The sequence below is a fragment of the Sardina pilchardus genome, chromosome 17, assembly GCF_963854185.1.
Source record: "Sardina pilchardus chromosome 17, fSarPil1.1, whole genome shotgun sequence".
NCBI classification, from domain to species: Eukaryota; Metazoa; Chordata; class Actinopteri; order Clupeiformes; family Clupeidae; genus Sardina; species Sardina pilchardus.
The window spans coordinates 3,599,484-3,613,086 of NC_085010.1; the positions used below are offsets into that span (position 1 = coordinate 3,599,484).

General features: G+C 43.2%; 1 protein-coding gene across 1 annotated transcript; it reads right to left on the bottom strand.

The window, feature by feature from the left end:
• Nucleotides 1-856: 856 nt before the first annotated feature.
• On the bottom strand, nucleotides 857-12,380 carry lmf2b (lipase maturation factor 2b). The gene is made up of 14 exons (XM_062518413.1): nucleotides 12,146-12,380; nucleotides 10,080-10,333; nucleotides 9,478-9,506; nucleotides 8,517-8,704; nucleotides 7,935-8,113; nucleotides 7,695-7,833; nucleotides 4,158-4,292; nucleotides 3,894-3,999; nucleotides 3,562-3,658; nucleotides 3,274-3,456; nucleotides 2,910-3,078; nucleotides 2,704-2,815; nucleotides 2,110-2,218; nucleotides 857-1,676 (listed from the first exon to the last, which is right to left on the bottom strand). Exons 1-14 carry the CDS (start codon nucleotides 12,237-12,239, stop codon nucleotides 1,377-1,379), a joined length of 2,094 nt encoding a protein of 697 aa, XP_062374397.1. The 5' UTR covers nucleotides 12,240-12,380; the 3' UTR covers nucleotides 857-1,376.
• Nucleotides 12,381-13,603: the final 1,223 nt, after the last annotated feature.

The window sequence follows — 13,603 nt, forward strand, 5'->3', positions numbered from 1 at the left end:
ACATAACTAATATGTGAATAATTTAGTTCATTTACTTCATTCACAATCTACCAAGGTGTAGATATGGATCAGGAATACCAGTGCAAACACCAAACACAGCCATATCTTTAGAGTGAAAAGTGTAAAGCTGAAACACTTGTAAGGTTCACTGAAAAGTAAATATTTGATCTAGTGAACGGTTTCTGCCAACATGTTCCATGAATGTTCCCGGGTAAACTGGGCTAAACCCTCCCCATTGGCTTTCACAGGCCATACATCTCAGCAGATATAGCACATCAGAAATATGAGCCAACCACATTCAGCCACACCAATCCTGTGAACTACTGTAGCAACCTTGAACTGAAACAATCATCACTCACGCACCAGGAGTTTCTCAGTAAAGATGATCTTATCTCCATTAGCTCCTCTGGTCCTTCATGATCTCAGGCTCTACTGCTGTTAGAAATCAGTCCAGTAGGACACTCACAGGTCTTACAACTTTTCTTTAGTCTGCTGTAGAGCTCCCTTACACAGCATTCCCCCATCTTAACCTAATTTTTCAGTTATGTGTTCACATGACATCAGGAATCCACTGGCGTCTTAGTGGAACTGAGGTGCACTTGTTTTCACTCTATGTAATCCTTTTCATCGGTCAAGGCAGCTGAAAACCAGCCTTCTCAGAGACTGACCATCGCAACCAGCTATCTTGCATTGCTGGGAAGTGCTCCACATGAAGCATAGAGCACCAGAGGAGGAGTGTCCTAACAGAGGGTAGGCATGGATGAATACTGTATATTTCTTTGTGACAACATCTCAACAATAAAACAATCTAATTTCTCTTCATTACACCTGGAAAAACCCAAAACGACAAAACACGCAACAGCACGAGCAGGTCAAATTTATTTTTTTTCAAGAGGGTGACTTTCTGTCAAGGTTGTACAAACGTAAGGCCAAAGTTAGGAATGTGTTCAGTAGAAAAAATGTACATCCAGCATAAAGGCAGCAGCCATCTACATGTGGAAATCAACAGTAGCAGAGACACTGGTCAGCAGGAGCCAACCTTTCCACACGCTGTCTTTGGTACAAATAGACCTGAGCATTCACTTGGATCTGCTTTTACATACAGGCTTCCATAACTGAGAGGGGTGCCTGAAGAGACGGAAATGAAGCAGTAACAGCACCTCAACTTGAAGAATGTTGATAGCAAAAAAATAGTGTAATGGAATGATGGGTGACAATTGTAGGAGGAGAGAAAAAAAAAAACAGGAAACAAAGCAAATCCCCGAAGAGAGCCCCCACACCTCCCCCAATATTTTGTAATGACCCTGAGTGTGTGCGTATGTGTCTGTTTTGTGGTGTGGGGAGGGAGGTGGGCATTAGGAAACAAATGTGTCCAATCACTTCCTCCTCTTGCGTGGGCTGCGCTCAGAGTCCTGTGCTCTCTCCTCAGAGTTGTCCTTCTTGCCCTTGCTCTTCTCCGTCACCGGCTGGGCCTCTTTGCCCTTCTTGCCCTTGGGCTCCGCTGGGACGCCTTTGGCCTTCTGGCCGATCATGGACTTGACCAGACACACGGAGGCCACGGTGGCCACCAGCGCCAGCAGCACCAGGGGCCCTGAGAGAGGGCTGACCTGGTCCCGCACCAGCTCCAGAGCCTGGCCCACCGGGGAGTCCGAAACGGCCAGGATAGGGTGCTTCTCCTGCAGCAAACACACATTCAGTCAAGTCAAGTTTACAGTTGAGGACAGGTTAAGGGTTTATTTACATTTAAAACAGATCACAAACACATCCATTTAAGTGCAATGCCACAAAAGTTTCCATTATGTACATTCAGACTCCACATTAAGCAGGGTAGGGTGGCTGCCCCTGGCACCACTAACTAAGAAACAGCATCTTGCTATCCATCACACAGGAATGTCTCCAGATGCAGCAAGCAGATAGCAGTTTAGACAACAAATCATTTTAGTCTTGACTGTGCCCACAAATAATAGAACTGCTGGTAAACAAAACTAAGGGTACGATGAATGTCTACAGCAGGCACATCAACTATAACTAGAATAACAAACAGTAGTCATATTTACAGACGTAAGCAGCAGGAGAGCAGTAGCTTATGCTCTGTGGATGGAATGTTACCTTCAGGCCATGGCTGCGGAGCATGCTCTCCAGCTCGGGATCTCCCAGACGCACTGCAGGGTAGAACTCCTGCACAAAGTGCCTCCTCCACCACTGCTGTGGCTGGGAACTAATGGGAACAAACCGTTACAACATGCCTCTCTCCCAGCAACTGGACAGGTGCCAACTGTTTGGGCTTGTGGGGAGCTCTGACCAAGATCTGGTCAGAACCAGAGCATTCGTATCATTCCAGCATTTACAGTTATTTTAAAAGTTTTAACGTAATCTGAAATAATCATATCACATGAATTACATACACATACTCATAGAGTATAGTTTATTATCAGTTGTTTAGGATTGTCATTTTTACTAGCCTACATTTTCACTGTGCATTTTTTCCCCTTCTTAATTACAGCAAAGAGAGCATGCCACGAAAAAACAAACAAGGACATGCCAAAAAAAACCAAAGAGGGCCCTTTGTTTTTTGTGGCATGTCCCTCTTTATTTGTATAGGATAATTATCAAGCATTTTTTTCCACGAAATAAACCCTACCCACACAAATCAAACAAAGGAACAAAACCAAAGAGGACATGCCAATCTCCTCCATGACTCACCCGTCCTGTGACTCTTCCGTGAACCAGTACTTATAGAGGCCCGCTCTGATGAACGTGGGGGGAGTCTGGCTGAAGGGGTACTGAGCATCATCTGTCTGCACCAGTCGCACCACTGAGGAAAAGGCAGACGCAACAGCATTGACTCTCCCACTTCCAACCACAGGGGGGCAGCACATTTCAACCTGGTGACATTACCAGACACTTACCGTCCCTCTTGCCCTGTAGGAGCCGCTGCATCAGGCCTGTGAACCAGGGGCTGTCCTCCTGTGACCCATGAGCAGCCTCCCACAGCTCCCAGTCCAGCCGCGGCTGATAGGGGGTCACCAGTGGAGGGGCTCTGCTCTCCTTCCCTGGCCTGTACATGAACTCAATCTCCTACATGAAGCACAGAGAACCAGCGCCACCTAAATCAGCTTGAGGAGCATCATGGGAATACCTGAACACCACTCTTTTGATTTATGAATTGAATGACTGAAGATTGTGATTATGAATTTGTTTGATTCTCAACCTACTCTATACTCTGAATGGGAAAATAATGTTAAAATAAATTTAGCAACTCTTTTCTCTTACCGTCCATTTTTGCTGGTCCATACTGCCCTCAATAACAATTTCTGGTCTTCCATCCTCTGTGAGGGACTTGTGCTCGATGCCATAGGCACCTACCAACCCGTAGGGTTCCACCATGTTATATGCTTTCCTCACCTCTGGTAAAATCTTACTGTTGGAGACATTCTCCATGGCTGTGTATGGAACCTATTATCAATCAAAAAGATAAAGTATCCTTTGACAATTGCAAAAATATCGACGGCAAATTCTGAAAATATGCCATAATTCAGCTCTGCATCACTGGCTTCGTACCAGAGTCAGTGCAAAGATGCCAGCAGCCAATGCAGTGAAGACAGCCCACTGGAAGAGAGCCCAGAGCTTGGACAGAAACCCTCGGGCACACACACACCTGTGAGGGACAAATCAGTTACTAACAGCGGGTGGGCCACAGGCACCTGATTTGTGTGTTTGTGCTAACAGAGGAGTAAAATATGTGACATCTAACAACATGGACCTAACAGAGAGGAGGAACAGAGTGAGGAGGCTTTCTGGCCCTATCAAGTCATGGAACATAACAATAATCATCATCATCATCCTCTGCATCATCAGATCGGAAACTGATGGATCTCACCGGAGAGACTTACCCGAGCATAGCAGCAACCACCTCCCAAGTGAGGGACAAAACTCCTACCCAGATACTGGGCACTGTGACCAATTTCAGCACATCAGCAAACTGCTGCTGTGTAAACTCTGCAGGGTCAATAACATGCATGAAGTTAATATCACTTCTATAGATAGTCACCACACCAATGGAGCCATGTACTCCTAAAGTAAGAGTATTACAAATAAAAAAAAATATGAAGGCGTAGAGGAAAGATTTCTATGAATATTAATGCAGGTCATCTCACTTGTTTTGGAGGTCACAATCTTCTGCTCCCAATCGATCCGCAACTGGAACAGCTCCACAGCACTATATATGATTAGGGCAAACACTCCCAACTCCAATATAAGTGAAATGAGAGAGCCAATGAACTGCATCCAAGCTGGAAAGAAAACAAATCAACCAAACAGGACAGGGTAAGAACAACTACTGAGGCCAACAAATTACTCCTGACGTGATATCAAACATGTGATGTCATGCACTTGGTGAAAAACTATGACGAGTTCTCCTCCCAAACTGTTATAAAATGGCCCTTTTCAGGCATTGTATCATTGTTGGGCTACCATAGTTCAAATACTCCATCTTAACGGTTAAACTAACTGCAGAGCTCCTTCGTCTACCTGACTCCCACTCATTCCTGCTCAAGGTCTGAGCTGAGCCTAGCACAGTCTGTCTCACTATCAAGAGGCGGTTTGGAAAGCAGTCATACAAGCTTGCAACTGAACTTATCCACAAATGTGTTAAACTGGTTTAAGTCTTATTTATCTGACCGCTCTCAACGTGTTCGGATAAATAACAAAGTCTCACCATTCAGAGCCTGTACTATAGGGGTACCCCAAGGTTCCATTTTGGGGCCGATGTTGTTCAGTATCTACACCAAAGAACTCCCATCTATCTGTGATGATGTGGAGATCTTGATGTATGCTGATGACACTGTCCTTTCTACATACGGTAAAGATCCCGCAAAAGTTGCTGCCAAATTGACAGCTGCCATGCAGAAAGTCTCTGGATGGCTTAGGACAGGCCTATTCAACTAGCGGCCCGCGGGCCAGATGTGGCCCGCTTCAAATTTCCTGTGGCCCGCGTGTCTCGTCATGAGAATGAACTCGCTTTAACGGGTGTGCATATCTTCATATTATTGGCGAGTAGCGCACTGTCGGCCCGCCCCTATTGGCCAGACTATATCTTCACTCAGAGAACACAGCACATCACTACACAAACTGACATTTCCAACTGTGTAACTAGTTTTAAATGTTATCATTAAATGTTGATTAAATTACGATTTCTTACCGCCAAAGATTCTAAACCTCGAGCGTGCGCAAATCAAAAATGTTATAATCATACCCGGTCTCCGTTCCTCCGAGCCCTCCGGAAAGTTAGTGAAGGAGCTGTGGTTTGTAGAGAATTGCCTCTTGACTTTATATTCCTTCTTTACAGCGATGAATTCGTTGCACAATAAACATGAAAGTCTCGTACTTGTTGCAGAGGGTAAAATGAACGATTGTTCTCGTTGTCAATTAGACGTTTCTTTAGACAGAGCCATCTTCACTCCACTCGTGGGAATGTTATTGTTTGTGATTTGCGCAGGCTCGAAGTTTAGAATCTTTGGTGGTAAGAAATCGTGAAATAGATAAACAGAGGCAGAGCTGGCATTACTTTTCCTTTAAATTCAATGCTAAGTATATTTGAGAGATAGGCGCTGTAGGCTACTGTGTGTGTTTGAAACACTTATGAGCCTAATTATCTTGAAGTAGGCTAGTTAAATCAACACTGCAATTTTTCCCACTGATGCATGATATGGCAGCTATCAGACATCAGGTATGAAATACTATGGTTAGCCTGGGTGTTTTCAAATACTTGTATAGTTTGTGTGGCAGCCTATCACCTGTCTGAGAAGAGAAGTGAAGAAGTTTTTATGGATATGGATAATAGGCTATGTTCTTAGTTTCTATGCCAGTGTATAAAATTCAATTGAATTGAACTGAATTTTACTCTGATTTTATGTTGGATACAATTATTTTGCGGCGTCTTATTTTATGCGGCCCCTGAAAACCCAGTGATTTTTGCATTCGGCCCTCTTGGTACTGAAGTTGAATAGCCCTGGCTTAGGAGGTATTGTCTTACACTCAATACTAAGAAGACTGTTACTATGTTTTTTATAATAAATTTAGACAACGCACTTTTCCACCTATATATGTGGATGGAAAAGAATTGCAAAATGTCAATGAGTTTAAATACCTAGGGGTCACTCTAGACCCAACACTAAGTTTTAAAAAACATATTAAAAAGTTGTGCCACACTTTGAAATATAGCCTAGCAAATTTTAGATCTATTAGAAATGCCCTGACAGTAGATGCGTCAATCACATACATAAATGCATTGTTTTTTTCATATCTAATATTGTATGCCAGTATGGTCACAGGCAAGCAAGACCGCATTGAAGCCAATAGCATCTCTCTACAAACAAGTATTTAAAATACTAGATAAAAAAATCACGTCAGTCTCATATCTGTGGCATACTCACTAAATACAGTATGCTTAATTTTGATAACATAATGATGTACACAAACCTGCGTCTAGTACAGAAAATTATCCATAATGCTGCCCCACCACCCCTGAAAAAATATGTTAAACCCTGTGCCAAAATGATGGCTAGAAGCACTAGGTCCACAACAAAGAGGAACTGTAGTGTGCCTACTCAAAGCACAACTTTTACCCAGTCATCTTTTTCTTTTAAAGAGGAACTATGCAGGATTGGCGATTTCATCTCTGGTTTCGGTTTCGTTTTTCGTTTTTGCTCCTTTTATGCTTGCATTTTCTCTGCAGAGCTTCCCCGACTGCTTTAGCGTGTATATTTATACATGTATAGGCTATATTTAAATATATAAATTGCAAGCGTGGTTCTTCGTCTCAGACTTCCAGATGTAAACAAGGAGCGATAGTCTCCTGCAGAAAGTTGCATAGGGTCTCTTTAAAGCAATAGAAATAGAATAGAATGGAATTCACTCCCAAGTAGCCTGAAAACCTGTTCAGAGTACCACATTTTCTCACGTGGGGTCAACAAATGGCTCCTATAAGTCAATCCTGCCAACATTAACATTATGTAATTGTCTTGCTGTCTTGCTTGTCTAATTTCTGTTTATTTTTTATCTTGTGTGTGTGTGTGTGGCTGTGCTGCATACAGTATGTCCTTACAGTCTTGTGTTGCTCTTTAGTTTGCTTGTGTATGTTAGGAGTGTCTGTATATTTCTCTGTGTGTGTGTGTGTGTGTGTGTGTGTGTGTGTGTGTGTGTGTGTGTGTGTGTGTGTGTGTGTGTGTGTGTGTGTGTGTGTGTATGTGCATAACAGTTTGGTCCTGCTTTGACCTTTTTACCTGCCCTGGGACTGCAGATGGAAAATAGCTTGTAGCTAAATCTGGTACAGTGTATCTTTTCTCTTTTAAGTGATTCATATTCTCTGCACATGGTCCCTGTAAGAAATAAACTAAACTAAAAACAAAAACAACACAAAAAACAAGTGTACTAAGAAGCTGAGGATGTCTGCAGCATGAAAACTAGTCTGTCCATGGACTGTGGACTGTGTGAAAAGAAAACATTCACTTATCACTTCAAAAGCACCCAAAAGACTCTTCACTAAATAAGAGAAGTTAGCATGACCTTCCGCGTCTACGTCTGTGAATGTACAATGTAAAGCATGCAATGAGCCACCATGTTGCATTTAGTAGAGACCACTGCATGTGGAGCGATGTTTGTCATGGCAGTGCTGCACCAGTGTGAGATCTTACTTTTGCTCTTCTTCTTCTTCTTGGGGCCCTGCTCAGATCTGACGTGCTCATCGTCCAGCAGAGAGAAGCACAATGCAATGGTCAACAGGCTCATCACGTTCAAGTTCCCTGTCAACAAGCTGCCCAGCTGGAGAAGCACCTGCACATGGCATAGAAATTTAACTCATGGAATATAACACTTCAGTAGCCCAATAAAACACATTCACACATACAAAGTGTCTGAATTGGAGTACAGCAGACCTGGAGGTAGAAAGCGGAGAGTCGTAGGCAGCGGATCGGGGCGAAGAAGAGGAAGGGCACAACGAGCTGGGCCTCCAGCAGCACCACCACACCCAGCCTGAGCAGCCAGACGGGCAGCTGGTGGCAGTACCAGGCCAGAGGGGTAGGGCTGCCCTGGGACTCAAAGACATGGGACAGAGCTGCCGCACAACACAACACAACACAAATAAACAAACAAGGACAACATCATTAGCTATAGAAACATTCACTTTGGGCTCACTTTTTCCATTTTCAACTTAAAAAGTTTACACATTTACGATTCAAAAATAAAAACATCTGAAAACTGTTCAAGTAGGTTTCCTGAATGTTGTCAAGCAATGGGTCAAAGGGTATTTGAATCAAATACAATTATTAAGAATTATAAGATGCAAAGTATGATTTATTATATGGTATGCTTGCCAAAAACTATAGATTGCTTACTACAACATCTCATCTCAGTGGTTTGACTTCCTGCAATTCCTCTAATCATACCATAAGCTACTCATGTATGGATGACTGAGTTAATGCAGTGCTGAGTGCACAGACAATTGACGCTGCTCTGACCTGATAGGCTCCACCACTCCGAGCCTCCTCTGGCCAGCTTCGCCACTCCAGCACCAAACGTGACCCTGAAGAGCAGCCACCGGGTCAGCCAGAAGGTCACGGGGTCGTGGAGCCGCAGGGAGGAGCCGCCACACAGAAGCGGAGCCACCACGACCGCCAAGAACCCTGCCTCTAAGAGCAACGAGTCCCTACGCACAGAGGATCACAAGACAGTTAGATGCAGTCAGTAGACTTGTGATGCTAATCCACAGTCCTGCTCCTATACAGGATGCTAAGTATTCTATTAAATGGAAATGACAGTGCAGCACATAACGCCGCCCGCATAGGGGATTCCAAACCTGTTAATCATCTTTCCGTCTTACTGAACTAGAAGGAAACCTTCCTTCTTGTTCACACCCTTATTTCATTCCACCTCCTAAAATAGATCTTATCATAATACCACGTGACAGATAGTCAACATAGTAAAGTGTAACTTTATGGAGTGATGAAAAGAACTCAAGGGCAAGACAGCTGTTCAACACAGCCTTCTCTCATTCTCATAGAAGTCTCTCATTCTCAGTTAACATTAATATGTCTTGACTTTTGGATGGTGGAAACAGTAATCCTGAACTGAATCAGCACTTAAAGTAAACAAAAAAACTGCACTTTGGTTGGAGTGTACTTAAAAAGCCTGTTCTATTTGTGTTGCAGAAACCCTTTAAAGTAAGTACTGTATGTGCATATTCATGTGTTTCTATATTCATCATAAAAATGCAGCTGCAAAGTAAAGCTCATGGAGTTTCAAAGTAATTACTGGGAGTTAAACTATTTAAAGTTTCAGATAACTTAGTCCATTTGTGGGGATGAGCTCTGAAGCTTATCAATATCTGGTGTCATTATTTCAATATCACCAATTATACACTTTTAAGTGAATCTCTGCATAACACACACTGTACTGTATTGGATGTTTTTTCTAACTCACCACTGGCTTTGAAGGAAGTCATGACCAACCTGCCAAAGACAATAAAAATGTGAGTTTAAACATACGCATAGCTGGTGAGATCCCAAATGAACAGTTGACAGTGGTACACCCACAAATGCACACCCTCAACAATTCTTGTCATCTGAAAAATTCTGTATTCAAGGCCAAAGGCTTATCTTAAATCAGTGAGTGAGCTGTCTCTCTGTTGTTACTGTCTTAAAGAGATGATTTATGCTGGCAATTTCTTGTGATCAACCTCTTCCACTTGTGACTTTTAGCATTACTACCACTAGGGGGAGGTGTCGCCTAAAGTATCTCTAAAAAAGTGTAAACTAAACTCCCAGCAAACATGCAAAGCAGGGGGATTGCACAATTTAAATAACAGACAATACAGTAGAGGTTTCCCGCCATTACACCTTTGAAACATGACAAAGGGTTGTCTTAGATTTTGAAATGTTAGCTGCCATGTTTGGGGTTGAAGGCTTTGTTCCAGTGGCAGTAGAACCCAAATAAAATCAGGATGTAGGCTAACTGTGCTAAAAGAAAATCCTATATTTGTTGAACATGGAAAACATAAGTTATGTCTCACAGAGTAAACACACCTGACCCAGGGAAAAGTAGAGTGCCCACAGACACAGGAAGACCAGGCTGTTCCTCAGAGACGTCAGCAGGACGGCGCCCAGGGCCAGCAGCACTCCCAGCAGGCACAGCAGCTCCATGGCCTGCTGAGGGCTGAGCCCCAGCTGTGGCCCCAGGAGCAGCAGAGTGGGGAAGGCCTGCAGCTGCTCCAGCAGGGGCCGCTCACTCTGGGGCACCACCAAGCGCACCGGAACAATGCCCTCATTCCCATACAGACCTGCAGCACACACAAAGGACACAGAGATTCCAGTGTACATGAATGCTGTGTTCAGTGAAACATCCAATAATATAGCCTCTGTGTGTGTGTGTGTGTGTGTGTGTGTGTGTGTGTGTGTGTGGATGAGGGTCAGAGGTGAGGTTCATTCAGGCAGAAATCAGGTGTCAGACATAGACATAGCTGCCTTTCAGTGGAGTTGTTGGACTCGTCTCACAAACGTCACGTATTGAGCATCTAAAAATGTGGGTGTGTCAGATGTGTACCTTGTGCGTGTTTTCACACAATGCATGGTGACTGTGGTTTGGCTGTTACAAATCAGTAAGGTTTCAGATGGTAGCCACAAGGTCAACATAGCTTACCAGAGTTTGCCATTTCATCCACAGCATCAACATACTTAAGTCATTCTATTTGGTGGAACTTGTCTGCTGTAAATCTAAACATGACTAAAATGGCCACGTAGAAGTTGTATAGATATTTATATTACATTATATTAATTAATGAATGTCTCTGGCAGGTTACCAAGAGATAAGAAAAAGGTCAATCTCAATAATGAGCACCAAAAGAACACCCATCCTGAAATTGTGAAACTGCCAGACAGATGGAGGGTATTATTAACATTCATTCTATAGGCACATACTGCAAGATGCACAAAGTAAATCAAGAGATCATGTCACTAAGCAGCAGTTACACTTCCACATTTCTGGAGCACATGCCATGACAAGTGTGCCAGTTTGGCAACAGTGTGAGTAGTATAACAAGTTCTGTATTGTGCCCAATCCAAAGTGTGAGTCATCTAGGGACCATCTTACGAACACAGCAGAGTTAACACAGTCTTATAACTGGAAAAAGTGAGAGACAATGTGGACACATTCCCCAAAGATTTATCAACTCCACACTTTGCCTCTATCTGATACAAAACAATTCCGCGCAAATCGGGGTTAAAGTAGATTATTCATCACACACGATGAGTTGGAACCACTTTCAGCAGCTCAAATTTGTTGGGAAAAAAGATCAAGGGGAAAAAAACGTTGTGCAGTGATGACGGGCCGTTACCAGTGCGCGCCACTCAGCACTAACTGGCATTCGTCCCAGAGAACCGCATGCACACGTAGCGCAAAGATCGGCATCACCGGGAAGATACAGCAGTAACTTGCTGAAGGAATGCCTTCAATGATTATCTCATATAACTCACCGGTGTCTTTCATTCAACAGAGTCGCCTAGTGTTGTGGGCCGACGCGTAAGTGTCATTCTCTCCATTCGGTCACCAAACTCTTTTTGCGACAGTCCCACATTCTAAAGTTAAAAATCTCTCTCTGCTCGTCCATTTTGACATATTGTTGTGCTTTGTTCAAACCATTTCGACATTCATATCTACTGCGAGAGCAGAGCCTTAACAAGTGCGGCTGGATGTCTAATGTTTCTTCCGCAAAAAATTCATTGTTCAACAACTCCATGGCACATGACCAGTGGAGAGAACCCCAAATTCCCTGATGGAGACCAATCGAGTCCAGCGGTGTAATTTTCAAATTATGGAGATTCGCGATATATTAATATAATATGCTGTATTTGACGTCAAATAACTTATCTAAATCACAAAAGTTATTTATTTATTTTTTGCTGTAGGCTGGTAGCCTACTACACGGGCAACACCCAGATCAGGAAAAATATATGACGCCTGGTGTCTCAGTGAAACAGCTGCTAATCAAGTGCTCTCCCTTCAAACACACACGGACCGAATCAAATACGCAAACATTTCAGTAATTATCAATACGTTAGGATGCGTCACTGTAAGTCACTTTTGATGGACTTACCTGGAATTTGGACGTAAAGGGATGCGAATGCAAACAAGTATATGGCAGCGACACTCCACAGGAACATGCCTCGCGGTAGCCCAATTTCACCCATTTCTGCTAAAGTCACACTACTTCACGCTTGAATTATGTGCGCTGAATTTTGGAATTGGGCCCTCTGAGTTTGTGTGGAAAACTAAAGTTTTCCAGCATGGACAGAAATGAATGAAGGCGGAGTTTACACTTGTCGCACATGCGTGAAGTGCCTTAACCGTCGAAAAAGAAACTATGTAGCCACGGGACGATAATGTAAACCCGGTCATTACAGTAATTTCTGTAAAGATTTCTTTGAAATGGTTAGTTTATATCGGCGTTTAATCGACGATTTAAAGAGCGATGACTGGTGAGATTTCCAAAGGCCATATTACACGTCTTGCTTGACAGCTGGTACTGTAGGTCTGCTCTAGACGGAGGAAGGTCATCTGAGGTTAAGTGCCCTAGTGCTACTTGCCTATGCATATTGTGCAGCGGCCAACTATTCTGACAGAGGTGGTAGCATGAGAGGTTTCTGTCCATAGTGTCACCATTGAATAGTGGGATTAAAGTGTCTTCCATTTTTTAATTATGTTAAGATGAAATATATCTAGCCTAGGCTGCTGGTTTCCCACACACTGAAAAGTGTTGCATGCAGTGGGTGGTCAAGTCACATGCTATGGTCTGCTGATCATCTAAAGCCTCAAGCCAGAGTGAATATGGGGAGTGCTGAGCTAATACTTTCTAAGGAACTATTCTAAGGATCTAAGGAACCAGCGCTTGCTTAAGTGCTATTCCTGTTAGTAGAAAAGAGGCAGGAGAAAGCAAAGGAGAGAAGCCATCTGAATCTGGGCCAGCACACAGTCTCTGTAGTGCATTACAATGCTTTAGAAACAGGTGCACTGCATAACTATGCAATGCACATGCAAACTGACAATCCTAGTCAAACAAGGAAGCTCAGTATTCTTTAACCATTCCACAGTTCAGAAATGCTGCATTGTTGTAACACCTGTAGTGCAGGTATAAGCCAGACATCATTTGCATATATTTTCTTATAGTTCCTGCGTTAATTGCTCCATGCTTTGCTAGAATATGATAGGATTATTAGATAGGATAATTAGTATAATCTAGGTTTTCAGGGGTTGGGGTTAGGCTTGGGTCAGTGAAGAGAAATCGGAATGCTTCAGTATAACAAGACAAATATATTCTTCCAACTGTTTGATTACTATTCAGGGAAACTCTTTTCGGGTTCCCACATAATTGTGACCCAGTGCACAAAAATGCCAATTAAGATTGTTGGACGAATTGGGTGTGGTAGAATTTCACAGGTCCACAGAGGTTTTTCTCTGCAATCAAACACCTTTGGAGTGTACTAGAAGAGAGATCCCAAGCCAAGCCTTCTTGTGCAGCATCAGTGAATGACCTCCCAAAAAAGTCCTTCCCACA

Coding starts and splice junctions, on each gene's coding strand:
- lmf2b (XM_062518413.1), bottom strand. CDS start 12,239: ATGGGTGAAATTGGGCTACCGCGAGGCATGTTCCTGTGGAGTGTCGCT. Junction 9,507..10,079: donor TCTACTTTTCCCTGGGTCAG/GTGTGTTTACTC, acceptor TGTCTTTGGCAG/GTTGGTCATGACTTCCTTCA. Junction 8,114..8,516: donor GGAGTGGTGGAGCCTATCAG/GTCAGAGCAGCG, acceptor GTTGTGCGGCAG/CTCTGTCCCATGTCTTTGAG.